The sequence below is a fragment of the Monodon monoceros genome, unplaced genomic scaffold (assembly GCF_005190385.1).
Source record: "Monodon monoceros isolate NGI ecotype Baffin Bay Population unplaced genomic scaffold, NGI_Narwhal_1 Super_Scaffold_7, whole genome shotgun sequence".
In the NCBI taxonomy this organism is placed as follows: domain Eukaryota; kingdom Metazoa; phylum Chordata; class Mammalia; order Artiodactyla; family Monodontidae; genus Monodon; species Monodon monoceros.
In genome coordinates, this window is record NW_021703784.1 from 57,585,978 (window position 1) to 57,613,100 (window position 27,123).

The 27,123-nt window shown below is 56.0% G+C and overlaps 1 protein-coding gene across 8 annotated transcripts in view; it reads left to right on the top strand.

Annotated features, from left to right (window-relative positions):
- The window catches only part of PDE2A (phosphodiesterase 2A), a 101,616-nt gene that overhangs the window by 22,586 nt on the left and 51,907 nt on the right, over positions 1 to 27,123 (top strand). For 5 of the 8 annotated variants that reach the window (XR_003791522.1, XM_029208847.1, XM_029208850.1 and 2 more), the window contains exon 1: positions 6,665 to 6,793. Coding sequence is in view for 7 of the 8 variants with exons in the window: in XM_029208847.1 (XP_029064680.1) it covers positions 6,674 to 6,793 (120 nt within the window). In the remaining variant the exon portion in view is untranslated. Of the gene's footprint in view, positions 1 to 6,664; positions 6,794 to 17,692; positions 17,755 to 27,123 lie in introns of those variants that run through there. The other 3 variants (XM_029208849.1, XM_029208853.1, XM_029208855.1) reach the window with 2 other exon arrangements.

The following is a 27,123-nucleotide window of genomic DNA, read 5'->3' on the forward strand; positions in this document are numbered from 1 at the left end:
AATAATATCATGAGAATTAAATAAGAGAATCACCCGGGTGGCCCTGGCACTCAGTAGGTAGTCCCTGACGGCGTTGCCCTCCCTGCCCCTTTAAAGTTGTCTAAGATTTAATTAGCAGAGAGGAGGGCGATGGAACCCTAGGCCTGGACAGTAGTATGAGCAAAAGGTGGAGGGTGGAAGGCAAGTGCAGGGACTCACAGGGGCCCTCACCTCACCGGGTATTCACAGAGACGCAGCCCACACACCATCAGGCTCTGAGGGCTGTGGAAACCCTGGAGCTAGGGTTCTGGAGTCCCGGCACTACAGGCAGTTAGAATAATAAAATGTTACAATCTTGGGCTCCTCCATTCTCAGGACTCCAGGCTCTTGCATTCATAGAATGTAAAAAGCACAGACTCTTCTAATAATGGGATTTATAATAGAGGCTCTGATTTTCTTAGATCACAAAGCTCTGGGAGTTCTTGGAACCTGGAAGCCACAGACTGGGGCTCCCTCTATGACAGTGTCTGAGCTGGCAGGGAGTTTTCAGAGCATGGAGCCTCGGGTCCCTGTTGCTTAGAATTTCTTGTGCCTTGGCATTCCTCATGGGCCCAGCTCTGAGCAGTCCTGGTGTGTGTGTGTGTGTTTGTGTGTGTGTGTGCATGCGCGCATGCATGGGGGACTGCGGTCAGTGACCAACTGCAGCCTGAGGCACCTCTGGACCAGGGCCAGCCCAGGAATAGCTGGTGAAGGAAAGCTGGGCAGCTTGTGGGCTGCAGCTGTCCAGGCAGGGCTGGGTGGGATTCTGGCAGCCACCGTTGGCTGAGGACCTAATCGCCTTCATCCACCCAGCCTGCCCAACAGGGCTCAGGAGGAGGCATCTCCATGGGACACTTGAGGGCTGGGGTTAGAGCAGTCCTGCAAGGTCCTGCGGACTGGAGGGCAAGAGGCCCCGGTGAGGGGAGGAGACGGGGTGTGGGGGGGCTTGAGGGATGAGAGAAAGAGTGCGCTCAGTGAGGGCATGGGGCTCAGTGGCGCCTGCTGAAGAGTTTCTCAGCGCTGCACCCTCTGCACTGCCCCAGACTGCTGGGGATAGTGGTTGGTGTTGCGGAAGCCTGAGCACCTTGAATCTACTTGCCTATAGAAGCCTGGGGCGGGCTGAGAGCCAAGAGCTCCTTCTCCCACCTCTGCCCAAAGCTGGGAAGGCTGGTGGAGCTGTTGGGAAAGCTGGGATCTGCTGCTCCTTTTGCTCAACTTCCTTCCCATTCCCCATGGGAATCATGGCTTGGGATGATCAGGATTTGACAGGACGGTGCTGTGGGAGGAGTTGGCACCAGGCAGAGCCAGCTCCCACGGGAGGGGGTTGGCTGCAAAGAAAGTGAGCTCCCTGTCCCCGGGAGTGTGCAAGCAGAGGCTGGATTGCCAGTCAGGGTGACTTCAGCAAGGGGCTCAGGTGGGTGAAGGTGGTCAGGAGGCCTCTTCTCTGGGAAAGGTGGGCTTTGTGTGATTGGCCAAGGTGGCCGCCCCTTCTAGACATCCCTGTGTCTCGTTTAGGGGGTCACCATCTGCCCCCCCCGTCCCCCACTCCTGCTGTGTGTGCCTGGCCCCATGCTGGGTATGCTGCATACGGACACATGGAGCTGAATCAGACCCAGTCTCTTTTGGGTCTGATGGGGGAGGCACACAGGGAAACAAATACAGTTGGGCAGGTCCTCCATAAGGAGGCAGATCAGGTTGGAAGGACGGTTCTACCACCGATTCCTATAGTCCACAGATGTCTTCTGGAGCAATTCCTCTGGGTCAAGCCTTGTTCTAGGTGCTGGGGCCACAGCAATGAGCAAAACGGGAAAAGAGTCCAGTCCCCTCGAGCTGACAGCACAGTGGGGAGGTCGAGTGCCTGGTAAAAGTACAGAAGTGCTGCTGGAGGATTGGTGAGCAGTGAGGGGTGTGGCCAGAAGGCAGAGTGTGGGGCCTGAAAGGATGGTTTGGAGGCGGGGTTAAGGACCAAGAAGGCCAGGACTGGAGCTCCAACTTTACCCTGCGGGCAGTGGGGACCCGTGTGGGTATGGGTGAGGCAGGGTCAGACTTGAGTGAAGAAAAGATTACTCCATCAGGTATGGGCATCGGGGAGAAAGAGACACAGTGGTCCCTGAAGGAGGTACTAGGGCAGGTGTGCCCACCAGTGTTCTATGTGCAGGAGCTCTGTGAGCAGGCGTGTGGGGATGTGAGTCTGTGTGTAGGAGTATGTGTGTGTGTGTAGGAGTGATGGGAGTGTGTGTGTGTATCTACGGAAAGACAGTGAGTGTCTGGATGATTGTGTGTGGCCTGCAGCAGCCTTGTGTGACAGAAGGCTCTTGGGGTTTGCAGAGGATAAGGAGCAGATGCCAAGGTGTGCCAAGGCCCGAGTCCCCTGGACCTCAGCCCCGATGTGAGCTGGCAGGTCCTGGACTAGTCCTGGAATAGAATCCTCCGGGCTGCCTTCCCCCGCTAGGGTCGTGCAGCTGGCCATCTGCTGCAGACAAGATAAATGTGTATGCAAATAACATGGAAATGGAGGAGACCTGTGGTTGACCCACCCCTCTCCCCTCATCCCTTGAGCCTGAGCTCACTCAGCCTGTGCTCTTTCCCGGTTAGAGCTGCTGCGGGGGCTCTGGGAGCAGGCCCTGCCCACTCAGAGCCCAAATCCACATTGTCCCCAACACCTGCCTGCGGCCAGATTCTTTCTCTGTAAGGGCCACTGCCACATCTGGAGCCAATGCCAGCGGACACACAGAGCTGACCGGGGCTAGTGGCCGTTAGCAGCACCTCTGTTAGTTGTGAATTTGAGTACGTGCAGACTCACATCTGCATCTATGTGCCATACTTGGACTCTTGTGCACACACACAATTGAATACACATACTTACATGTGTGCATACACACTCACACCTGGGCACACATACTGTCTGCACACACACATATGCACATTCCTGTAGATACGCACACATCTGTGTACACACGCACAAGCTCAGCTGTACAATGAAAGCATCACACATCCTTACAAAGATACAAACTTACAAAACTGTGCTCCGCCTTCACCCACATCATGCTCACAGACCTGCATGCAGGACCTTACACACATGCACACACCAGGGCTAACTAACGGTGGCTCACAGCTGTGCCCTCTCCGGGGCTGTGCCCACTGCGGATGGGCTCTAGCTGGACACAGAACCCGCAGAGATGTCAACTTCCTCCTGGGCCCTTCTTGGACTGTCCCCGGGCAGGGCCCCTCGGATGGTGGAACCCTCTTTTAGTCCATGGGCTCCACCTCAAGTCATGGAGAGACTGAGCCACACACACTGCCTCCTGAGGAGCCCCCACGTCGGGATCTGGCCCTCGCTCACAGTCCTTGGGCCTGGCATGCCCGGGCAAGCCTGCCTGCCCCAGAGAGCTGCCTTCTGCCCCGCTAGGCCTACCTGGATCCTGCCTTCCTCCACCCGAGCCGCTTGAGTCCTCAAAGAGAACCAGGCCAACCTTCACAGGGCCAGAGCCTTGCATGGGGCCACCCAGCATGTCAGGGCAGGGCTCAGGTTTGAACCTGGGCTTCTGGGAGTCTGACCATGGCTAGCAGCAAGAGGATAGATGCGTGTCAGGCACGCAGACAGGCTCCTGGAAGCAGGACACATGGTCATGGAGGATGGGAGCAGATTTGGGGTCTTTGCAGGGCCTGCTGGTGTCACACTCTTATATGGAGAGATGACGAGCGTGAAAGTCTGCTCACCAGTCCTGGGTGAGGAAGTGCTTTGTAAGCGCAGTGGTCCAGAGAGGGGTCATCGTTAGGAACAAGGAAGGGCTGGTTCTTGGACAGGGCCTGAGGTTGAATGGCCCAGTACCCAGGTTGACAGGCTGTCAGCTGAGTCACCTTTTCCTAAAATACTGAGTCTGAGGTAGCTGGGCCACTGGACAGCTTAATGTGGCCTGTAAGGTGGGGAGATGAAAAGAGGCGGCTGTGGAGCTGAGCCAGGTACCCCTGAAGCTGGGCTTCCTCATGGCAAAGGTGGGCCGAGGTTTCAGGGGCTGGGAGTGTAGGACCCTGACTGCATTCTTGGGGACAAAAGGAGAGGTGGGAAAATTCGTTTTTCTCACATGCCTTTCCTCAAAAGGCAGAGAATGAATATAAAGCACAGATTGGAGCCAGATGGCCTGGGTTTGAATTTTGGCTCTACTACTTATTAGTTGTGTGACTGTGGGCAAGTTACTTAGTCTCTCTGTGCCTCAGTTTTCCTTATCTGTAAAATGTGGCTAATAATGGGTCCAACCTTATAGTGTTGTTGAGAAGATGAACTGTGAGTCACAGAGTAAGTGCTCAGCAAATGTTAAAGCCCAAGAGATGCTGGCCGTGCCAGGCCAGGGTTGGCCCTTGACTGTGAGGTCTGAGATGGCCTCTCCTGAAGAACAAACGCCTCTGGCGAGTGGCTGTAACAGATGCCTCCTGGATGCCTTTGTCCCACCCGCATATCCGGAGCCCAAGACTGAGCTGATGACAGATGCTCAGGATTTACCAAGAGATTTGTGCACTGGCCTCAGACTCAGTCCTTATAATAGCCCTTACATTGGTCACTCCCTTTACAGAGCAAGAAACTGAGGCCAAAAGAAGAGAAGGGAGGCCTTTTTCTGGGCCAGAACCTTTACATTATCTTAGCCCATGTAATGTTTTCTACAGTGTTAGTAAGTAGGACAAATTGCCCCCAATTTGAAGATGCAGTAAAATAAGATGCAGTAAAATTGCCCCCAGACATGACGCTTAGGAAAGATGCAAGAAGGGGGACCCAGAGGGCTGAGGTAGCATCCAGGGAAGGCCTCCTGGAGGAGGTGGGCCTCCGACTGGCCCCTGAAAGGTAAGCAGGCTGATAGGATCTAGAGGACATTAGGGTTGGGGTGGCTGGGTAAAAGCCTGAAAGTGAGAATGAGTCAGTCACGCATCTGAGTAGAGCAGGAAGTATAAATTTAAGGAACGGTGGCAAGAGGGTCAAAGCTGAAAAAACAAGTTGGGGCTAAGTCATAGAGGGTCTGCCGTGTCAGGCTGAGGGTTGGGACTTTATTGTGCTGATGGTAGGGAGTCGCTAAAGGTGTGTGAGCAGGGGAAGAGGCATTGTTCAGAGTTGGCCCTCAGAAAGAGAGGTGGGAGAACTCTTGGCATGGAGGGCTTCCCCCTGAGCTGTGACACAGCTAGGACTCTGCCTAGCCTGTGTGCCAGGTGCCTGGACTGTGTCCAGGACTGGGCTCAATGACTCAACCTTGAGGAAATCACTCCCCAGGGAGAAAGGGCCCAGATGAATCAGCCCAGTGAGGTGGGGAGCTGGGAAGCTGGAGGGTCACTGAGTCACCCTCCAAGAGGGGTGGCGGGTGAGGGTTAAGGGGAGAATTGCAGAGAGAGGGGACCACAGTACATGGGAAGGGTTCAGGTCAGACCACAGCGAGGGCTGTCAGGGGACTCTGGCTGCCTTCACACCATTGTGGGGTTGATTCTCCCGGCAGTCTTGTGAAAGAGATGGGAAGACGAAAGCCCAGAAACCAACTGGGGAGGGGATCTGACCAAGGTCATAAAGTAAGTAGCTAGCCGGCAATGGCCAGGAGACACCCAAGAGCACCCTCCAGTCCAGACACGTCCCACCGCCCCAGCCGACCTCATGCCAAGCGGAGGCTAGGAACCGGTTGGGTCCAGGCAGGGAGCTGGCCCAGTTGACCCCTTTCCCCTCCGACACCCGCCCCTCCCGCGCAGATGGCAAATCGGGCCGGGCTGAGCCGCCGCGCTGGGACAGCAGGGGGCGCAGGAGCGTCACGGCTGCAGCGGGCGCCTGAGCACAGAGGCCGCTCTGCGGTGAACTGCGCTTCGGGCTCGCAAGTCCCACCGCGGAACTGTGGACTGTGTGGCCCTGGGGCCTGCACCCTCTCTGGCTTGCGGGGATGCCAACGCAGACCTGCCTGCCCGGTGCTGGAGGCCCAGTGCCCCTACCCACAACTTGGGAATGGTGCGCCTGTGTGTGCGCTCGCGTGTCAGTGCGCACGTGTCTCCCTCCCAGATTTGCTACTGCTTCCAGGGCCTGTCAGACTCGGAGCGACCTCTGAAATTTCCCCTGATTTTCCCCTTTTTCCTGGAAGAAGAGCAAGCCCAGGGCTCCTTGTTCGTGCCAGCGGTCCCTTCCCCTCTATCTATCTGCCCCTCCGGACCGCCCCCCCGCCGCCCCCTCACTGCGCTGGTCTCTGCCGTGGGACTGTAGCCTGGCTCCAGGACTTTATTAAGTAAGTGGTGGGGGGAGAGGATGTGATCAGGAGAGAGGCTCAGAGAGGCGACCCCTGAGAGGTAGTGAAAGGAGTGGCGAAGGGGCAAGAGAAGGGAGCGAAGGCTGAGAGCAGGCTATCAGGCGGGGGATCCTAATAGCGCACAAGCTGGAAGAATCTTGAGAGCAGAGAGATAAGGGAAGTGAGAGCTGGTCGGGGGCTCTGGTGGGGGCGGGAAGATTGGACGAGCTAAGAGGTGCTGTCCGGGGTTGCGGAAGGTGGGCGGGGCCGGGGCGGTCGGGGGGCGGGAAGTGGGCGGTTCGGGGCGGGGCCAGGGCGGACACTCGCGCGGATCAGGCAAAGCCGTCGCGGACGCCCTGGCCAAGCGCAGCGGCCAGGCCGGCGGGCGGGCGGGCGGGCGGGCGGCTGCGAGCATGGTCCTGGTGCTGCACCACATCCTCATCGCTGTTGTCCAATTCCTCAGGCGGGGCCAGCAGGTCTTCCTCAAGCCGGACGAGCCGCCGCCGCCGCAGCCATGCGCCGACAGCCTGCAGGTAGGGCCCCCCCCCACGCCCGGCTCTGGGCACGAGGGGAACGGGGTGTTGGGTGAGCGCCAGGCCGGGTCCTCCGCGGAGCGTGCTGTCGCCGGTCCCATGGTCTACCCCATCCCTGAACCCTCCTAGGGTGGGGACCCCTCCCCTAGCTGAAAATCCCAGTTCTGTGCTGGGACTGTAGCCCGTACCCTAGAGACATTGAGTCCTTAGCTCACAGTTCAAAACCTCACGCCAGACTCTGAACCCTTTTCAGATCTGGGACTCCACCCCCAAGCACTGAACTCCCAATCCACAATGGGACCCCTGTCCACACCCAAGAGTTCTGTTTGAGCCTGGAACCCCCTGCCTCCCAGACTAGTGGAGGACCCCTGCCCATAGCCCTGGACCCCCAATATATTTATCAGACTCCAGGCCCACCCAGAACACCTGAACCCCCGACTCTCAACCAGGACCCCCCCCTCAGAGCTGGGGCCTCATCTCAAGCCCCTGAACCCCGACTCCACAGACTCATCTGTGCCCTCACCCAGATTCCCACTCAAACACCTGGACTTCAGTCCTCACACCAGACCCCACCCAGGGTCCAAATGCCTCTTTCCATTATAGTTTGTCTATCCTTCTCTGCAGGATCCCCGTCCCACCCTCTTCCTGCTTTCCCTCCTCCCTCCTGTATAGAAGATCCTAGCCTTTTCCGGCTTGTCTCACCCTCTCCTCTTGTCTCTCTCGGGGTATGGTGGCCCCCGTTTCTCCTCTGAGTCTTTCTGGGCATCTTCTCCCTCTGCCCCTCTATTTCTTTCTTGTTTGGTCTCTTTTGCCCACGTGCCCCCCTCTGTCAGTCTGCCCATCGCTCCCCCAGTTTCTCTGGGTTTCTGTTTTTGTTCTAGGGCCTTTCCCTGTGGTCATTCTTCCCCTTATATCAGCCTCTACTTTGGGGTGGTGAGGGGACAGGCTCAGAATGCCCCACCGGTGTCCCCAGGACCTCTCCCCCTCCCCTGTTGTCAGGCATGGCGTGGTGTGGGTGCTGGTGGAAGGGGCTAAACATGGAGCAAGCAGCCCTTGGGCGGTACCGAGGGATTTAAGGTGGGTGGGGATTGTGCAGTGGGGCACTGGGGTTCATAACTTATAAACCCCCTCATCCCTGCTGAACTGGACTTGGGAAGCCGGGGGCTTGGGATGAGGGAGGGGAGGAATAGCCTGCAACCTGGTGTCAGTCACCTGTGGTGGGAGGTGTCCAGGGCTGGGCGAGTCTGGGTGGTATGTGTTTGGGTAGGAAGAGCTGGGTTGTGTGTGTTGGGTGTGCCTTGTGTGTGATCATGTGTGTTGTGTCATGTAGTATTGTGTGTGTCATCAGCGGTGGGATTATTGGGGGGATCTGTGGAGCTTATGCTGAGTGTGAGGACCGTGAGTGTAATGGCGTTGCATGGCGTGTGCAGCTAGGGAGGCCGAGTTGTGAGTGTGGAGTGGTAGATGTATGTATGACTGTTGTGTGTGGGGGGAACTTATGTGTACATGGCTGTGTGTCATCGTGGGGTGGAGTAGTTGTAGGGGCAGCTTACATGGGGGATTGTGTGTGTATTTGTGTGCGTTATGGACTGTTGTGTGTAACCAGGAAGAGCCGCTGGAGGGGTCTGATGAAAGGTTTCATTGGATGTCTTTGTAGAGGGGAGTGGGGGTGGGAGAGCTGTGTCTGAGTGGGTTTGCAGCCTAGGTGACTGGCTTCGAGTCACCGAGTTATACATCCTGGAGTTGCTCAGGAAATATATTGGGACCTGTGTGTTGGTGTTTGAGTGTCATGTGTCTGTGTGATGACTGTTTGTACAGCTCTGGGTAGGAAAGTGTGCAGCAGCCAGGGTCCAGGGGGCCAAGGCAAGGACTTGTTGACTGTGTGTGTGTGTGTGTGTGTGTGTGTGTGTGTGTGCATGCCCAAGTACATGTGGGGAGGAGGCAGTGTGCAGGCAGGACTGTCTGTGCTAAGGAGCTGTGTGTGCCCGCAAACATTTGACATTTTGGTGTGACATTAGGTGTGCACATTATCTATGCAGGGTGTGTCTCTATGTCTAGGTGATGTGTGTGTATTGAATTTAATTGGAACTGTGTGTCTGTGCTTGGAGAGGTGAGTGTCGGGTGTGTGAGGTGCGCGTGGGAGGTTGAGTGTGAGTGTGGCGTGAAGTGTGGGTGTGTGAGCTGGATGGCTTTTCGGTGTGACACGTGGATTATGTGATCTTCTCTCCCTGTGAGCTATTTACATGTGAAGGGTATCCAGTAAGCTAGGGTATGTATGGGGAGAGGGGGGGGCTGGAGGGCTGTGGAAGGTGCTGCAGGAGGTGAGGGAGTGGGTGTATAAGGTGTGTGGGGTGAGGAATGAGGTATGTGATGTTCGGGTGTGCAGAATACAGCAGGTGTCCCATAAATGTTTGTGGAGTGACGTGTGTGTGCAGGGAAGGCTTGGCTGCCATCCTGTTCTCGCTTCCCTCCCAGTTAGGTCCCCTGAGATGCCCAAGCCAGGCTGCCTCTACCCTTTGCCCTTCATCCTCCTCGCTTTCACCAAGGCCTTTGTCTTGGGTTTCCGGCTGAACAGGCGCTGGACAGGCGGGCGGCAGGCGACGTGGAGGTCCTGGAACCTTTGTTCTTTTCCTCTTAGCCTGTCTCATGTTTTGGGCCGGGATTGGAAGGGGCGGGGAGAGGATGCACGTGTCTCAGGCTCACTGTGTTTACTACCACCTCATGGTTCTCCGCAGAGGGTGGGGGTCCAGGCGCAGGCACTGAGGCCTGGGTGGTATCCCCGGCGGCGCCTCCTTGGCGCAGTAGCAGCTGGGGCTGGGCTGGGAGTTAGGCAAGTTTGCCAACCATGATGTCTTAGTCCCAAGTGTGGCCCAGTGCCCTTCCTTCTCATGTCATCTCCGGGGTGCTGAGAAGCCAAGTGCCCCCTTCTGCATGCTGCCCAGTTCTCTTCCCTTCTCTGTGTGGCGCCCAGAGAGGGTCACTGGGCTGGGAGGCAACCAGGAAGAGCTCAATCTGTCTCCACTTGTGTTGACCCCATATCTGATGGGGGGATAGTTGCTTTCCTCACAGAGACCTTTTTCTGAAAAACGAAGCCAGATCACATCTTTAGGGACCCTCTAGTCTGATGGACCCAGTAGGAGGATCCAGGTCATACCCTCCAGAGAAAGCTATGGGGAGACCTTAGTGGACAGTCTTCCAACAAGGACTTGAGAGCACGAAAGGCCAGGACTCCTTGTGGTTGGAAGGCACAGAGACCATCAGAGTCAGTCAGGGGAAGGGGCTCGGGGCCAATGCCTCAGCACCACATTCCAGAAGGTTCTCTGAAGTGAGTGGGCTTGAGCTGAGCCTTGAAGGGGGTGTTGGATGGGCAGAGAAATGTGGCCTGAGGCTGAGGAAAATTCTAGCCCAACTGGAAGAAGGGATCTTGAAGGCCGTTGATCATTCCCAAGCAATACTGTCTGGCTTTGGATTGCCATCCCTGAGCCTCCTACCTTCTCAAGCTTTCATGTCACCTTTTCCCATCCTGTTGTCTTTGGGCAGAATCATCATTCTCATCATCTTCATCATCACCGTTTAGGCAGCTCTTTCCAAATTCCAAGCTCCTTTCACAAATGTCTCCTTTAACAGGAGCTCATTCTGTTGTCTGAAAGCATTTATTGAGCACCTGCTATGCACCAGGCAGGCACAGTGTTAAGTGCTGCAGTCATAGCAGTGACTAAATAGGCCTCATGGGACTCCCATTTTCTGTGTCTAAGAAACCCCATCTTCATGGCCCAGCCACACTGTCAGCCCCTCAGGCCTTGGGCAGACGGCCCTCCCTTCTGTTTCCCGCAGCCTGACATGCACATGATATGCTCCAGGCATGCATCCCATGGTGTTGGGGTCTGGCTCCTGCCAGAATTCGAGCTCTTGAGAGGCTGGGCTGGGTCTGCCCATCCCATGTGTCCTGAGCTAGGTTCAACATAGATGCTTATATTGATCATCAGAGGTCTCTAACCCCCTGTAGGGGTGGCAGCCCCGCTGCCATCTAGGGAAACTGAGGCCCAGAGCAGGGAGATCTTTAGGGAGCCTCCTCTTAAGACCCTCCTTTGACCAGTGTTACCAGAGACCAAGAGTGGCCAGGTGACTTGTCCAGGTTTCACAGCAAGGTGGCAGGGCTGGTCCTAAAATACAGCTCTCCTGGCTGCCAGGCTGGGCTCCGGCCCCAGCACCATGCTGCTCCCTGGCTAGCCTCCGTGCTGCCTGTGGAGGGTAAATGATTATTAATGACCCCCCTGGCAAGGAGACAGGAAATGTTTCCCAACCACAGCTGGGAACCTGCTCCCTGCCAGCCCCAGCCACCCATACCCACCCTGGCCACGGTGTCAGCACTGATGTTAGCTCCATGCCGCCTTGGCCTTCTTTCTTTCCTCTTGCCCATCCGAATCCCACCTCCCTTTCCTTTAAGGCGTAAAGGACAAGAAGGAACAGAGCTTTCTCTTTCACATCTCTGTCTCCAACCTGCTTCATCTCCACCTTCTCCCCTGCCCCAAACCAGCCAGAAGTAGCCCCTCCTCCAGCAAGTCTTCCCCAAATGCACCACCAGCCCCTCCAGTGGCCCTGTCCTTGGCTCTGGTCACTGAATCTCCCTCATTTCAGACTCTGGTCCCACTCTGATGGTTTGCCCTGATGGCCCTAAGGCTGGCTGGGGACTTCCTGTGGCCTGTCCTCAACTTCTGTGTTAGGACTGACATGTGGAGGATCATCCCAAATGCTTCCTCCAGGAAGTCCCCAGCCCAGCCCGGGGACTCTCACTTCCTCTGAGCACCCCAGCACTCCCTGTCCGTGCCACACACTGTGTGCAGCCAGGCCTTAATAGGTGGACAGTTAGTGAGCACCTGTGCTGTGCCCGGCAGGGAGGGTAGGTAGAGAGAGCATGGTGGGGGCCTTAAATTTCGGCCACACATTGTGCCAAGTCTGAGCAACAAGGCGTCTGCCTCTTGGCAGGTAGACAGACCCAGGTACCAGAGCCAAGGGTGGACAGGTGATAGGGTGGCGGAGGGGCACAGACAAAGATTGATGCTGGTAGATTGTGTGGGGGGAAGGCAGCGATGGGGAGAAACTTGGGGGCCATGGTGGGACAGAGCAGGGGCCCCGAATTCAGCCCAGAGTGGGAGGGAGGGCAAGTTGGGAAGCTTCCAGGAGGAAACATTTAAAATGAGAGCTGAGGAATGAGCCAGGAGAAAGTTCTGGACAGAGAAGGAGAGAATGGCGAATGTGAAGGCTTGCTGGTGACAGACAGAAGGAGGGAAGCATTCCATGGAGCTGGATGCTGGACAGCCAGGGTGGCTGAGTGATGGGATTGGTGTGTGTGTGTGTGTAGCATAGGAGACGAAGCTAGTGAGGCTGGCAGGGGCCAAATTGTGCAGGACTTTTATGCCATGTCAAGGAATTTGGACTTTCTTCGGAGGGAACTGCGCACTAGGGGAAGAGATGAAAGCAGTTCAGGGACTGTTCAGACCTGCGTGTTATGAAGCTCCCTGGGCCATGGGGTGGGGAGCACATAGAAGGAGTGAGGCAGGAGGCTGAGGCAGTGTGGTTCCGACATGGGATGATGAGACTGAATAGGGAAAAGCCAAATTTGGAGGGGAGGGGACAGAGGGGGCAGAGGTAGAGGAGGGAGCCCGTCAGCTGTAGAGGTGGAGGGAGAGAGAGCGCCACCCTGGGGTCTGGGTGGCCACATGAGGGAAGACACGGTTTGAGGTCACATGCCTGGGCCTGGGTCAGGGCCCTCTAAGGAGCAGAAGGTCTCAGAATGGCGTCCCAGATCAGGAGCTTTGAGGCTAAACAGAAACCAGGGGACCTGGATCCCACTGGGGGCTGCTGCGTCCTTGTCTGTAGCGTGGGGACACGGGATCTGCCCTGGGCGAAGAGCATTCAGAATTCAAAAGTTAAAACAATCTGTAAAATATAATACTTAATAAAATTCAAATTCAAAAATGTGTGAGTACATTCCAAAACGAGTTAAAATGTAAATTTATGAAAACGCTAAACGTACATCCGTGATGGTTTAATATCAACGGTAAGCCTTCACTGCTTTCCTCCTCTTTGATTCCAGCTTCCTTGAAGCTGCTGCCTCTGGTGTGGCTGGACCCCCAGGGGGTCCAGGACGTTCTGGTCTCTTGTTCAGGGCACCTCCTCTGGGGAGCCTGCTCCCTGGCTGGTAGCATCAGGGGACAGGCATTTTGCTTTTCCTGTCCTCCACCCTGAGGGACTTGACCCCTCGAACTTCACCCATCTATTGTTGCCTTTATTTGAGGGGCCTGAGTACAGACCCAGGGAGGGGGAAAGGTGAGGGAGTTGCAGGAACCAAGGGTAAGAGGGGTGGAGAGATGCAGGGCCCAGTGGGGGTGGGGTCGGGAGGGAGGAGAAATGAGCAAAGCTAAAAAAGCAGCATCGTCCCAACTTGCATATCTGTATTTCTGAGAGTAAAAGTGGCGCCATTTCCGCAAGACTGGGTTACTGAGGTCCCATCTTGCAATCTCGGAGCCGGGCATTGCTTGGCTCCTACTGTCCAGTGACCTTGCATAAGGCCACTTTCTGGGCTGTATTTTCTCACCTGTAAAAGGAGGAAGTTGGGGTGGATGAGCTCTGGAGAATCTGGCATTGTCCGTTTGTGGGGTTCCAGCCTTCCATGACCCTCAGCTCCCGGCCAGGGCTGTGTGGATGCGTGGTTGTGTGATTCCGACATTCTGTGACTTTAAGATGCTGAGACTCCAGGAGCCGATGAAGCAGACGTTCTGTGATTCCAGGATTCTAGGATTTGATGATTTGATGATTCAATGATTCTAAATGGGGTTGCTGGGAAGAGCTGCAACCACCTGCCTTGTTAATGTCGATGTTCAGTTATTAAAAACATAGCAAGAAGCAATGGAGACAGCTTGGGGTGGCGGGGTGGCCCCCACCCCCAGGGAGGAAGGGGAGGAGGGGCTGGGTTGGTGTCAGTGGGGAAGGAGACCATCTCAGCCTGGGTTGCACGGATAGTCTCTCCTGCCGCAGCAGAACCGGTGTGCGTGCGTGTGCAAGATCCACCACTCCCTAAGCTTTCAGGGTAAGGGGTCATCTCCTTCATCCCTCTGCCTCCAGTCTTCAGTCATTTCAGACTATGGCAGAGAGAGGAGTACCCTTTCCTTCCAGCCCCTAAAGCCTCTGGGAGGAATGTCCACAGTGGAGGAAGGAGAGGCCTGCTTACCCCCACCCTCTCCTTCCCTGGCAGCCTCGGCCTGAGGGGGAAAACAGGACATGAACACTTCCTGGACACAGACACGGGACTGCACGAAGCCCTGCCTGTGAGGGCCCAAGTACAAAGGGCCTCCGCCTAGGGCAGAGGCCAGGCAGCCAGAGGGGCAGTGTGGACATCGGCTAGGGACCCATTGGCACCCTTTGAGCGCAGGCCAAGGAGGGAGGACCCTGCTTGTGCCCTGGGCGTGGCTGTGAGAAGGGCTTACGGAAGGGAGGTCCCAGGCCAGGGGGCCTGGAGGGCTGATGACCGATGGGGGCTCCCTTGTAGCACAGGCCTCCTGCCCAGCACAAGGCCAGCTCCTTTGTCCAGCGGCTTGCTGCCTCTTGGACTGTGCACAGTCTTAGCACCCACATCAAAGGTGGGGAAAGAACCTCCAAGCAGGAGAGAAGGATCTCAGCCCTCTAGAGAGCCCACCCTGGCTGGGGCCCTCAGAACCCAGTACTGCTGCACAAGACCCAGCCTGCTGGGTTCACAGATCAAGTGATGGAGGCTGGGAGTTGGCCCCGATCCCACAGCACAGCAGGGCCTAAAACACGGCTTCCTGATTCCCAGCCCTGGGAGCTCCCCTTTGCCTGCAGCTCCCCCCTTTCCCCTGGAACACCTGGAGAGCTGGAGTGGAGGCAGGACCCAGGTCAGGGGGGCAGAGCATTTGTCTGTTACCCACCATCTTTCTCCTCCCACAGGCCAGGAGGCAGGTGGGGTGGTGACAACTGCTCCCTGTCATGCGCAAGGCTGCATTGTCTACCATGTCCTGTCTTGGCCCTGAGGACAGGGTCCCCAGCAGGGAACCCCTCCCCAGCTCCCTGACCCACGATGGGCCTCCCTGGGGTTCTCCTCTCTTGTCCTCCTGCCATCCCACCCCTTGCTGTCGTCTCTGCTTCCTTTTGAGCTCTCTCCCCATCTCTGTAAGGGTCCACCTCTGGCTGTCTTTGTGTGTCAGTCTCTCCAAAAGATTGTTGGACTTGTGAGGGCCCTAGGAGGTCATCAAGTCCATTCCTTTTATTCTTCCGATGAGAACAGTAGCTCAGAGAGGGGAAGGTCCTGTCCAAAGTTGCACAGTAGGCTGTGGCAGAGCCCGGGTCACGGAAGCACCCTGTCTTGGCATCAGGCATCTAGGGTTTGAGGACTGACTGTGTCATGACCAACCTGACAGGCTTCTCTCCTCAGCCCTGAGCTGTTCTCCCTTCTTTTCTTTGTCCTCTGATCTGCTGCCTGGCTGACCCCTACCTCAGGCAGACCCTGCCCTTGGGACATAGTCCAGAGCTGGGGACTCCATGACTGGGATGCACACCCATGCACAGATGGACACAAAGACACTTGCAACTACATACAGGTCCCAGGTACAAACCTGTACCACGTAGTTAGGAGGCTGTCCTGGAACCTAGTGTTCTCTTCCTGTGAGGTACCACACACCTCCTCCAGGAAGCCCCCCAGGACCTCTCTGCAGAGTCTTCATCCCACCAGCCCCTTTGTGACAACTGAGTCCTATTGAGCCTAGGTTCCTCCTCTGTGACCCCAAGGGCACGGCTGAGTCTCTCTCTGGTCCTGGAGCCCCTCCTTCAGTGTTCCCTCCTTCTGTCTCAGGAGGGGCTTAGCTTCCTGTGGCTGGGTGGGGAGAGTCCTGAGGTCCCCAGAGGACAGTGGGACAATGGGGAGGCGGTGACAGATGAGACATTGCGTCTTTCCCAAAGTAGGCTCCACCCTACCCTGACCTCCTGGCTGGCGTCTGGGACACAGTCCTGGCCTGTGGACCTCTTAGGACTAGGGTCCTGGTCTGACACGCCGCCCCCTGCCCTTTCAGTGCAGAGGTCAGAGCATCAGAGCCCCTGGCCTCCAGCAGCAGCTCTCTAATTGGAAGCTGTGGAAGCCAGGTCCCCATGGTACCAGCAGCATATTAACAGAGTGGTGGAGATTCCTGGGACCTCTGGGAGGGGTGAGCTGCTCTGAGTATGGGGCAGGCAGGAGGGTGGTAAATGCCAAGGCTGGGGCGGGATTATGGAGGCGCTGTGAATGCCTAGCCGAGACCCACTCATCCTGTCCACCTTCCCTGTTCTTGAAGTGGGTGATGGGGACCCAGGGGGGCGTGGGGCAGGAGCCTCTTCAGGGAGTGGTGGAGAGCCTGGGGGGCAGTGAGAATCAAGTGAAACTAGCACTGCTTCTTCTCAAGGGGCAGGGGAAGGGGCTGTCCTGGGGCAATTTGGTGGTGGTGGGTGGACCATTGGAGGCCAGGGTTAAGTAAAGAAGGCTTAGGCTTTCAGACAAAAGGGATGGGCCCTGAGGTCAGGCACTTATCTTGGTCCCCGTCATTTCCTCTGCCGGACATGGCTGGGTTAGCGGGGTCATCGCACAGAGGGAAGGAACTGGGCGAGCCAATGCACACGAGGCCCTGCAGTAGATGCAGGCGCATGCGTGACCTTGCCATGCCCTGGGCTGCAGACAGTCCCCCATCAAGGCCCAGCCATGGAGCCACAGTCGCCCTGGGAGATGGTCCCGTGTAGACCATCGTCCCCCACCCCACCCCCCAGACCCATGAATCCTGGGCGACACTCGGGCCCAGCTGAAAGCACTGCTGAGTAGGGAGACGCCCACAGGACACAGGGACACGTGGGACAACCAGACACCTTGCTACAAGCATCCACACGCTAGGTGCAGCTACTGTCACCCCTATGGTCACCACTAAGGAAAACCGTAGATTCCAGCAGTCACGGGCAGGTGTCCAGAGCCTGAGTGAGAAGACGGGGCACCAGGCAGGGAACCCAAACCTCCCCAGCTCGCTGAGTGCCTGAGGCTATTTCCTAGCAGGGATGGGTGTCTCATCCCCCCCTCCCCCTCCCCCTCCCCACCACACGCTTCTGAAGCTGCCAAATCAAATCAGCCCCCGCGCCCGCACCAGGCTGGCATAGCGGCCAGCAGCTGACGGGAATGAAGCCAGGCTCAGAATATCCCGCCGCCTGTGCCTGTCTGATGCCTGGGTATGCTTGTGGATGGGGGTGGGGAGGGACAGCCAGCCCCTGGGCAGTGCCTCCCAGAGCGGCTGGGGTTCCGGATGCCACCCAGGCGGTGGGCTCCTGAGAATGAGGAGCTCCTGAGGCACTGGCTTCTGTGTGTACCAGCCCTTGAGAAGCCGTGGAGTAGTGCTTATAGGATGCAGGTTGGGGGTCCGATTGGAGTCCAGACTGGGCTGAGGACTCCCACGTATGGTCCCATTCACTTAGGATTCACAGCAACCCCAGCTGGGAGCCCAGCCCAGTGACTGTGTGAGCTGGGCACTACAAATCCCATTTTATAGACGGGAAGCTGAGGCTTAGAGAGGGGAAGTGAAGGGAGAGAAGCAGAAGTGCAGGGGACCACAGAAAGAGTAAAAATGCGGTTTTCCACTCCTGAGGAGCCCCAGGCTTAAGGAAAGAGTTTAGCTCTGTTCTCAGAGTTGAGGGACTGAGAATACACCAGAGCCAGAGGCCATGGGAAGCAGGGTGCCATCAGGCAAGGCTCCCTGGAGGAGGCCACCTGTGGGAGACAGGAGACCCCAGGCCTGCTAGGGGCTGGGGGAGGGGCAGCCTGGGGAGAAGGGGAGAAGGCCTGGCAGGCCTCAGCCCCTGGCCTTCTTGTCTCTGCAGCCAGCCGGGACCTCCTTGCACAGGAGCCAGTGCCCCCAGGGAGTAGAGACGGCACACTGCAGGTGAGAGCTCAGCGGAGGGAGGAGTGGGTGGGCTTGGGGGGGTGGGGGGCGCAAGCTGGGGGTCAGTCTGAGCACTGCCCCCACCCCTGGGAGGACTGGGAGGCTGGAGCCGAATCCCAGCCCCACCCCCTCCAGCCTAGGGTCACCCCACACCAAGACCACCTCTCCCACCCTAGAGTTCTCTCCCCCTGAGGATTCGTCCTCCTCCCAAGTCACCTGGGTGTCATGACACCTCCCTTGTCCTCCCCACTCTCACCCAACAATTCCCTCTTGATTCTCTGCCCTAAGTATTTCCTGAACTCCTCTCCTGCTCTCCCTCTGCCTGCCCCAGTCCGGGACTGGTCATCTTTCCCCTGAACAGTCACTGGCTGTCTGCTTTCAGTTGCCCCCATTCTCCATGTGGCTGCCAGCAGGATCTTTCTAACACACAAACCTGAACTTGTCACTTTTCGGCTTAAAAATTTTCCATGCTCCCCCTCCCCGGGCTCCCTCTGCAGCCCAGGCAGGTTGCAGTCCCCCCTTCATCCGCTCCTGCCTCCCTAGAACCGCTCCTGCTGGCCTCTTCCCCCCTCAGCTTCCCAAATCCTTCTGGGCTCAGCTCTAGCCTCCCCTCCTCCAGGAAGCCCTCCCTGCCTCTCATGCTCCCTCCTCTGAGCTCTCCTGCCCTGGCCACCAGCCGCTGGGGCATTCTGCTGTCTGTGCCTTTAGCACCCTGTTTTCTCCATTATGTGGCTCTGTGTGTCTTCCTCTCTGAACTGTGAGCATCTTGAGCCCTGCCTGGGATGTGCCTTTTTCATTCCTGGGTCTCCCACCGCCCTCCAAAGGGTACCTGGTGAGGGCTCAGCGAGTGCCTTTCCTTTGAGATGAGGGGTGCCGTCCCAGCCCCTGACCATGCCTTTGGGGGGCCTCATAGGAATTGTCAGTGTCCGTGGGGCCTTGAGCAGCAGAAATGGGGTGGGCCGGGGGTGGTGAAGGTTGGCACAGAGGAGGGGTGTGTATGAAATCGGACCAAACAGCAAACCTCAGATGAACCTCCTTTGTGCCCAGGGCCTGGCTGAGAGGAAGGGGAGGCTGTTGCCATATCAGCCCCTCCTCTGGGCCAGGAGCTTTAGACACACTTCCCTGTTTAATCCCCACAACCTCCCTGGGAGGCAGGGGCTGTTAATCGTCTACTTTGGGGAAGCTGAAGCCCAGCGGGGTCACACAGTGAGTGAATCGGAGGCAGAGCTGAGAGTGGAGCTGTGTCTCGTGCCCAACCCTTGCTCTCTCCCTGCCCTCAGGTGAGATGGCAAAAGACGCTCACACAGGGCCTGGTGCCTAGTGGGGTCAGCGTGGGCTCACGGCTGGGACATGGAGCCCAGCCCTGAGAGTGTGCCTGCAGCTGGGCGCTGGGGAAGGGGGAGGGAGGAGGGGAACAGGAAAGTCATTATTAATTTATTTATGGTTACGGCACTCCCCGTGGGGTGGGGCTCCCCCAGAGCTGGGGCAGATGGCGTTCCTGGGAGCCAGCAGTGTCCCCGCAGCTGCTGCCACCCGCTAGGAAAGACTGGGTTTGTCATCCTCCCAGGAAGTGGAGAGGGGAGAGAGCTTTGGAGAAGCTGAGACCATCCTGGGCAATGGGAGCTGGGTCCCAAGGGAAGGAGTAAGGCCCAGGCTTCTTGTTTATGCCTCTGTTCATAGCTTCCTTTCCCTAGGCCCTTGGCCATGCTCCCTGCAAATTCAAGTTCTGCCCTTCCTTTCTCCCCCTCCCCATGAGGCATCCCCAGATCATCCCCATTTGCTCCCTCTGCCTTTCCTTGGCCTGGGTCCTGCCGCCCCCTCTCTCATACTGAGGATCTTGGGCTTTGAGCCCCTCAGTTCTTAGCTCCATCCTGCCCTCCAGCCCCACACCCACCACAAAGATGGCAGGTGTCTTCCTGGCCTCTGGGCGGAGCCTGCTTTGTTTCTGGGTTTACTTAGCACCCTTTTCCGAGTACCCAGGCCCACACTCAGCCCTGCTGGGGAGAGACAGGTTGATGCAACATAGAAAGGATAGGACTGGAGAGAATAGGGACCCTAGGGTGTTGCTCAAACTATTGGGACCACTGGAGGGAAAGAGGGAAGAGGGATGGGAGACTGATGAAGAGCCCTCCTGAGGGAGCAGAGCCTGGGGAGATGACGGCCTCACCCAGTGGACAGACCATGGGGTCAGATGGGCATGAGTTCAAGTCCCAGCTTCACCACTTCCTAGGTGTGTGACCTTGGGCCAGTCCCTTAACCAGCCTGAGCATCAGTTTCCTCACCTGTCAAAGGGGGATAAGAAGCTTCATCGTTACTGGACATAATCACTATTATTGGGCAAAGCTGCTTGGAGAAGTTACAAAGACAGTATATGTGAGGTGCCTGCCTCAGGCCTGGCCCACAGAAGGTCCTTGGAGAGAGTTGGTACCCTCCCTGCTTCCCTCAAGGGTGAGATCCTTGGAGCCAGGTCTAGACAGCTGTGCTCTGTGAGACAGGGTGCACTGCAGGGCTGGGCTGGTGTTCATGGAGGTTCTGTGGGTACAGCACGTTCTCCTGGCACTGGCAGCACGACAGCCACGAGAGCAGGCCTGCCAGGACCCATTCCCACCTAGCGGGCGTCTGTTCAGCACACCGTCTTGGGATGGCCCCCTGGCCCCTGTGCCAGCTGGCCGGCTTGGGAGAGGGGCTCTTCAGGCACAGTCTGCAATCCTCCTTCAGCGCCAGGGCCATTGCTCTCTCTGGATGTCAGGGCTGAGGCAGTTCAAGTAGTAAGCTGAGCACTCTGGGTCCATGCCCTCTCTGTGCTGGCTCTCAGAGCCTAGATGGGGGCTTGGGAGCCCCAGCTGGGGCAGGGGCTGGGGAAGAGGCAGACATGGACAAGGTTACAGGTATCCACGCTAAGCACCCTAATGCTCTGCCTGGAGTTGACTCCTCTATTCCTGCCCATGGGATAAGGAAAGACCACACCCTTGTCATGGCATTGCCAGCCATGCCTGCTGGACCTCCTCATGTCCATCCCTTGTCCCCCAGACATGGCAGTGCTCACTTCCAGGGCACCCACTCTTCCTGACCTCCCTGACTTTGTTCGCACTGACCCCTCTCTCTGGAATGCCTTTCCCTTTTTTCTCCACCTACTCCCTTTTCAAGCCTCAGATTAGATGACACCTCCTCTATGAAGTCCTCTCAGATTGCATCCTCCACCCAGCTCAAGTCAGCCTCTCCTTTATCCTGGGCACTCACAACGCCAAGTTTCCCTGAGCTTACAGTGGGATAACTTGTTACCCCATGTGGTTATATATCCTTTCCCACGTAGTTGTAATGACTATACATCCTTTCCCACATAGTTATAAACACCTGGCAGGTAGGAACCAAGGCTGAGTCCCCTTTTTCTCTCCTGGGCCCATGTGGTTTTTAGTAGATGCTCAATAAATGCTTCCTGATGGAATGAGAATGGCTGTGGGCGGGTGGGGTGCGGTTGGAGTAGTTCTAAGAAGGGGGCAGTTGCTGTATTGGGTGCAGTCTTGGAGACTTCCTGGAGGAGGCAGCCTTTGAACTTTGAAGGATGGGGAGGGTCAAGGTCCCTGATGAGACCAGAGATCAGCTGGATAGTCAGAGCCATGTGGTCGACTTCTGAGAGGACCTCCTGAGGGCAACAAGGACCAACAAAGGACTGGGACCAAGAGCACAGAGGAGCCTGGAACAAGGACTCAGGACATGCTGCAGGAGACTGGCTCCATGCTGAGAACCCAGCTCCAAACACCTCTTTGCCCCTGGGTCCTGGTCTGAGGAACGCTTGGTCTCAGAGTCTGGAGTGAGGCTGAGGCCAGCAATGGTGGATAAGTGGGCCCCCGTGGTGGGACAGCCATAGGCAGGGGCAGGAGCCCAGCTGGTCCTGTCTGGTAGGATTGCTATGGGGGTTGGGAAAGGCTTTGTAGGTGAGAGGAGCAGCTTGTGCAAGGGTTTGTGGGAAGGGTGCCCCCAGGTCTTCACAGGAGAAGGCTGACATGTGAGTGGAGCCCTGGTTACTATGCAGGGAGCATTGGGGCGAGGCTGGAAGGGCTGCTGCAGGCAGCACTTTCCAGGCTCATATTTAAAATTCTTAAACGAATGCTCCTAACTGGCAGATGTGCCAGCCTCCTTCTGGATTCCGCACATCAGGAGCAAGTGGCCTCCATGATGCCCCACAGCCCCGAGGGAGCTGCTGACAACAAGTTGGCCATAGCATCTGGCATCCCTGGGGGCCCGAGGCCCTGCCATCTGTCTGGGCCCACCTGTCGGGCTGCACAGGCCCAGGGTGTGCAGGAACTTGGGCCAGGGAGGCGGTCTCAGCTGCCACCACAGCCTGTTTCTCTGTCTGTCTGTCCATCCATCTGTCCACACCCCTGACTGACCAAGGACAAGGCAGAGATGGGCAGATGCAGGTCCTGCCATTAGAGAAGCCTAGTCTGAAGGGGGAGGCATCAAGCACCAGGGATTTTCACCCAGAGAAGATGCAGGTGAAGCTGGGCCAGGCTTGTGGGCAGGCCAAGGCCCAGGGAGGTCCCCTTTAGGGCTTGCAGTGGAGGCTCAGAGAGAGGTGGGGACTGACTCAGAGTCACACAGCAGGTCTGGGGCAATGCCGGGCCAGATGCTGTGGGCCCCAGGGCTGGACGAGGTTCCTCTGGCTGGCCCCTCCCCTCCCCCCACTCTGCCTGGCCCTTGGCTGTAAACACAGAGAGAACAAGTTCCGTTTCCCGGGAAATATTTATCTTCGGCCGTGTGGGGAGCGTGTGCTGGCCTCCGCCTGTCCTTCCTGCGGGCTGGCCTGGGGCAGGAGGTGAGGGGGCTTGGCGGCCTTGAGGGGCAATCTGGGGGGCTCGAAGGCAGGACCAGGAAGGGCATGCCCTGGGGCTCCGGCCTGGAGCTGGAGTCTGAATGCTGGTGTGAGAGAGGAGGGAGCAGATGGGAGAGAAACCCACAGCCTAGCCTGACGCCCTCTCACATTCCTATCTTCATCCCTGCCAACCTGTCTCCTCCGGTTCCTGCCTCCAACCCTTGGCTCCTGTCTGCTGCCCCCACCTTGGGATGCCTTTTCTTCTACTTCCTTGTCTGTCCCAGCTCTCAGCTGGCTTCCTCTGGGAAGCCTTCCCTAACTCCCTAACCCCCTAACCCTGTGTCCTCCCCCTTTCACGCCCAGTCCCTCTCCTCTGGCTCCCAGCAGCTTCAGTCTGAGCCCTGCAGACCAGCTAAGGTCTTGTCCCAAGCTACTCAGACAATGCAGACAGCTGCGTCCAGGCTGCCCAAGAGTCCCCCTTCTGGGAAGCACAGGCCTGGGCACTCTGGGAGTGGGGCAGGGCCCAGAGGTCAGCTCCTTTCAGTGACACAGCACAAGCCCAGGTACGCGGGGGATCCAGGTTGATTGAACGGGGGAAAATCCCACGGGCCCAGCGAGGATAGGGGCAGGTAGAGGGGCCCAGGGCTCCTGCCAGCCAGCTGGCTCTGGGGCTTTAGGCTGTGTATCCCAGGCTGGGCCAGGCCTGACTGGGGCCCTGACAACAGGAAATCCTTGAAGGAGCAGGCAGTGGCTGAGCACAGCAACAGGAAGCAGCCTTGACATGGGGCAGCAGCTCTGGCGACTGGACCCAGTGGGGGGGGCGGTGGGGGGAGCTTGTGGGACCCAGGGTGATGCTGAGGGTGGCACTGAGACACTGATTGTGGGGCAGCGGGTGTTCTGCAGTGTGATACTGCGCTTGTGAAATCATGGGATACTGTGTGAAGAGTGAGTGAGTCACTGCGTGTGACACTGAGTATGTGACACTGAGTGATAGCGAGTGTCTGACACCACTTGTCCAAGACTGTGTGAGACAGTGGATGTGCCACCAAGTGTGTGACACCGATACTGATTTTGTGATGCTGAGTGACCAAGTGTGACACTGAGGGTGTGACACCGTGAGGATGAAATATGTAAACACAGATGAATGACACTGTGCAATAACAGGTGTGGTCCTGAGTTTGGAGCTCAAGTGTCTGACACTGAATGGTCAGTGTGGGCCTCAGGCATATGGTGAGTCTGAGTGTGCGACCAAGGGCGTAACACAGAGTGACATCAAGTGTGTGAAAACCAGGGTGTGATACTGTGTGACCCTGACCCTGACATTGAATGTGTGATGCTGTGTGTAATGGTTGTGACAACGTGAACTGTGAACACACAACCCTGTGTGTGATACTGTCATGGGAAGAGCCCGACGGGTTCAGGCAGGGAAATGACATGATCCAGTCTATGATTTTGAAAGAGTCTGTACTCTGGCTGCAGAGTGGATGCAGGGGACCAGTTGGAGGGGCCAAGAGGAGACGGGCAGACAGTTGGAGGCTGCTGCAGCCCCCTAGGCAGGAGATGGTGGTGCCTGGGCTAAGGGGTGGGCAGAGTTGGAGAGAAATGGACAAACCTTGGAGATATTCGCAGGTAGAAATGACTGAACTTGCTGATGAATTGGAGGATGAACCAGAAGGAAAAAGGGAGGATGGCTGCCAGGTTTCTGGCTTGAAGAACCAAGGGATGGTTGGTGGAGATGTTACTGGGATGGGTAAAGACTCGGGGAAGGTCAGGGCTCATGGGATGGGGGAGGACAAGGAGGTAGAGACTGACAGACCTGTTTCAGATGTAAGTCAGACATCCAGGTGAAGATGTCCAGTGGGCAGCAGAGGCCAGGCTGGGGATATATTTAGGAGTCAGCAGGCAGAGCTGCTTTATTAAACCATGGACCTTGCTGGGATGACCTAGGGAGAGAGCGTAGTGAGAGAAGAGGTGAGGAATGAGGACTGAGCCCTGAGGTGAAGGGGAGCAGCAAAGAGACAGAGGAGGGGCAGCCAGGGAGGTGGAGGAGACCAGACAGGTGAAGCCAGAAGTCACGGGAGGGGAGAGGTTCACCAGGGAGGGAGGCTGCCACGCTGTCAGGTAAGGTGGGATCAGGGAGATTGTGCTGGGCTGGGCCACGTGCTTAAATAAGCCTGGCAAGAACCCTGTTGGGGACAGGGTGGGGCCAGAAGCCAGATGGCCTGTGCAGGTGGTAAGTGGAGGTGAAGACAGAGCATAGTCAGCCCTTTGGAGACCTTCCACTGTGGGGATGCAGAGGAGAGGCATGGTTGCTGCAAAGAGGTGTGAGGTCAAGGGAGAGTACAATTTTTTTTATTATGGAATATTTTAAACACACAATAGGAGGGAGAATACAATACGCTTGCCATATACCCCTCACCCAAATCTAGCAGTTATTAAGATTTAGACATATTTAGTTCATCTACCCCTCTTTTCTTTTCATTTTCCTTTCTTGAAATACATTATTAAAAATTTTTTTAATTGTGATAAAATGTGCATAATATAAAATTTACCATCTTAACTGTTTTTAAATGTAGGGTTCAGTGATGTTAGGTACATTCACATTGATGTGCAGCCATTTTCCAGAACATTTTTCACTTTGCAAAACTGAAACTTATACCCATTAAACAATCTCCCCCTCCCCCCAGCCCCAGGTAACCACTCTTCTACTTTCTGTCTCTATGAATCTGACTATCCTAGGTATATCATATAAGTGGAATCATACAGTATTTGTCTTTTCATGACTGACATTTCATTCAGCATAATGTCCTCAAGGTTCATCCATGCCATGTTATAACATATGTCAGAATTCCTTTCCTCTTTGAGGCTGAATAATATTCTGTTGCATGAATAAACCACATTTTGTTTACCAGTTCATCCATTGATGGGCACTTGGGTTGCTTCCACCTTTTGACTTTTATGAATAGTGCTGCTGTGAACATGGCTGTACAAATAGCTCTTTAAGATCCTGCTTTCAATTCTTTTAGATATATAACCAGAAGTGGAATTGCTGGGTCATATGGTAACTTAATCTTTAATTTTTGAGGAACCACCATACTGTTTTCCACAGCAGCTGTACCATTTTACACTCCCACCAACAGTGTACCAGGTTCCAGTTTCTCCACATCCTCACCAACACATTTTTTTCTTTTTTCTTTAATTAATTAGTTAATTAATTAATTTATGGCTCCATTGGGTCTTCGTTGCGGTGTGCAGGCTTCTCATTGTGGTGGCTTCTTTTTGTTGCGGAGCACAGGCTCTAGGCCTGCGGGCTTCAGTAGTTGTGGCTCGCAGGCTCAGTAGTTGTGGCTCGCGGGCTCTAGAGTGCAGGCTCAGTAGTGGTGGCGCACGGGCTTCGTTGCTCCGCGGCATGTGGGATCTTCCCAGACCAGGGCTCAAACCCGTGTCGCCTGCATTGGCAGGAGGATTCTTAACCACTGTGCCACCAGGGAAGTCCTTTTTTTTTCTTAATAGCAGCCATCCTAATGAGTGTGAGGTGGTATCTCATTGCGGTTCCTTTTTTTTAAAGTACATTTATTTATTATTTATTTTTTTATTTTTGGCTGTGTTGGGTCTTCATTGCTGCACATGGGCTTGCTCTAGTTGCAGTGAACCAGGGCTACTCTTCGATATGGTGCACGGGCTTCTCATTACAGTGGCTTCTCTTCTTGTGGAGCACGGGCTCTAGGCACCCCAGCTTCAGTAGTTGTGGCACGCGGGCTCGGTAGTTGTGGCACACGGGCTTACTTGCTCTGTGGCATGTGGGATCTTCCCGAACCAGGGCTCGAACCTATGTCCCCTGCGTTGGCAGACGGATTCTTAACCCCTGCACCACCAGGGAAGCCCCTCATTGTAGTTTTGATTTGCATTCCTTGATTATTAGTGCTGCTGAGCGTCTTTTCATGTGCTTGTTGGCCATTCGTACATCTTTAGAGAAATGTCTATTCAAGGCCTTTGCCCATTTTAAAATCAGGTTGTTTGTTTACTTTGTGGTTGAGCTGTAGGACTTCTTTATATATTCTGGATACTAACCCCTTATTAGATATATGATTGCAAATACTTTCTCCCATTTTATAGGTTGCTTTGCTGAAGTATTTTAACACAAATCTCAGACATGATGTCATTTCACCAAAGGTGGATATTTTTAAGGTCAGAAGGTCCTGGATGACGCTGAAATGAGACAGTGCAACACAGAGCCAGCTTGGAACTGTATGTGTAAGGCTGTGTGAGGGTGACACTGGGGACCTTGAGACATTGTGTGTGACGCTGAAGGTGGGCCACCCTGATTGAGGGCAAAAGTGATAGTTTCACTGTGTGTGGCCCCGTGACAGTGATGTGTGACACTGTGGACACTGTGAAGTGATTGTGTGTCACTGAGTATGTGGGACGTGCCATATGAAGGTGACAGTGATCGTGTCCCTGTGTGTTGCCCTGAGGTGGTGAGTATGACACAGAGTGGATGCTGCATGGGAATGAGAGGGATTGCGGTGTGTTGTCGTTGACGGGGGTGTGTGCGA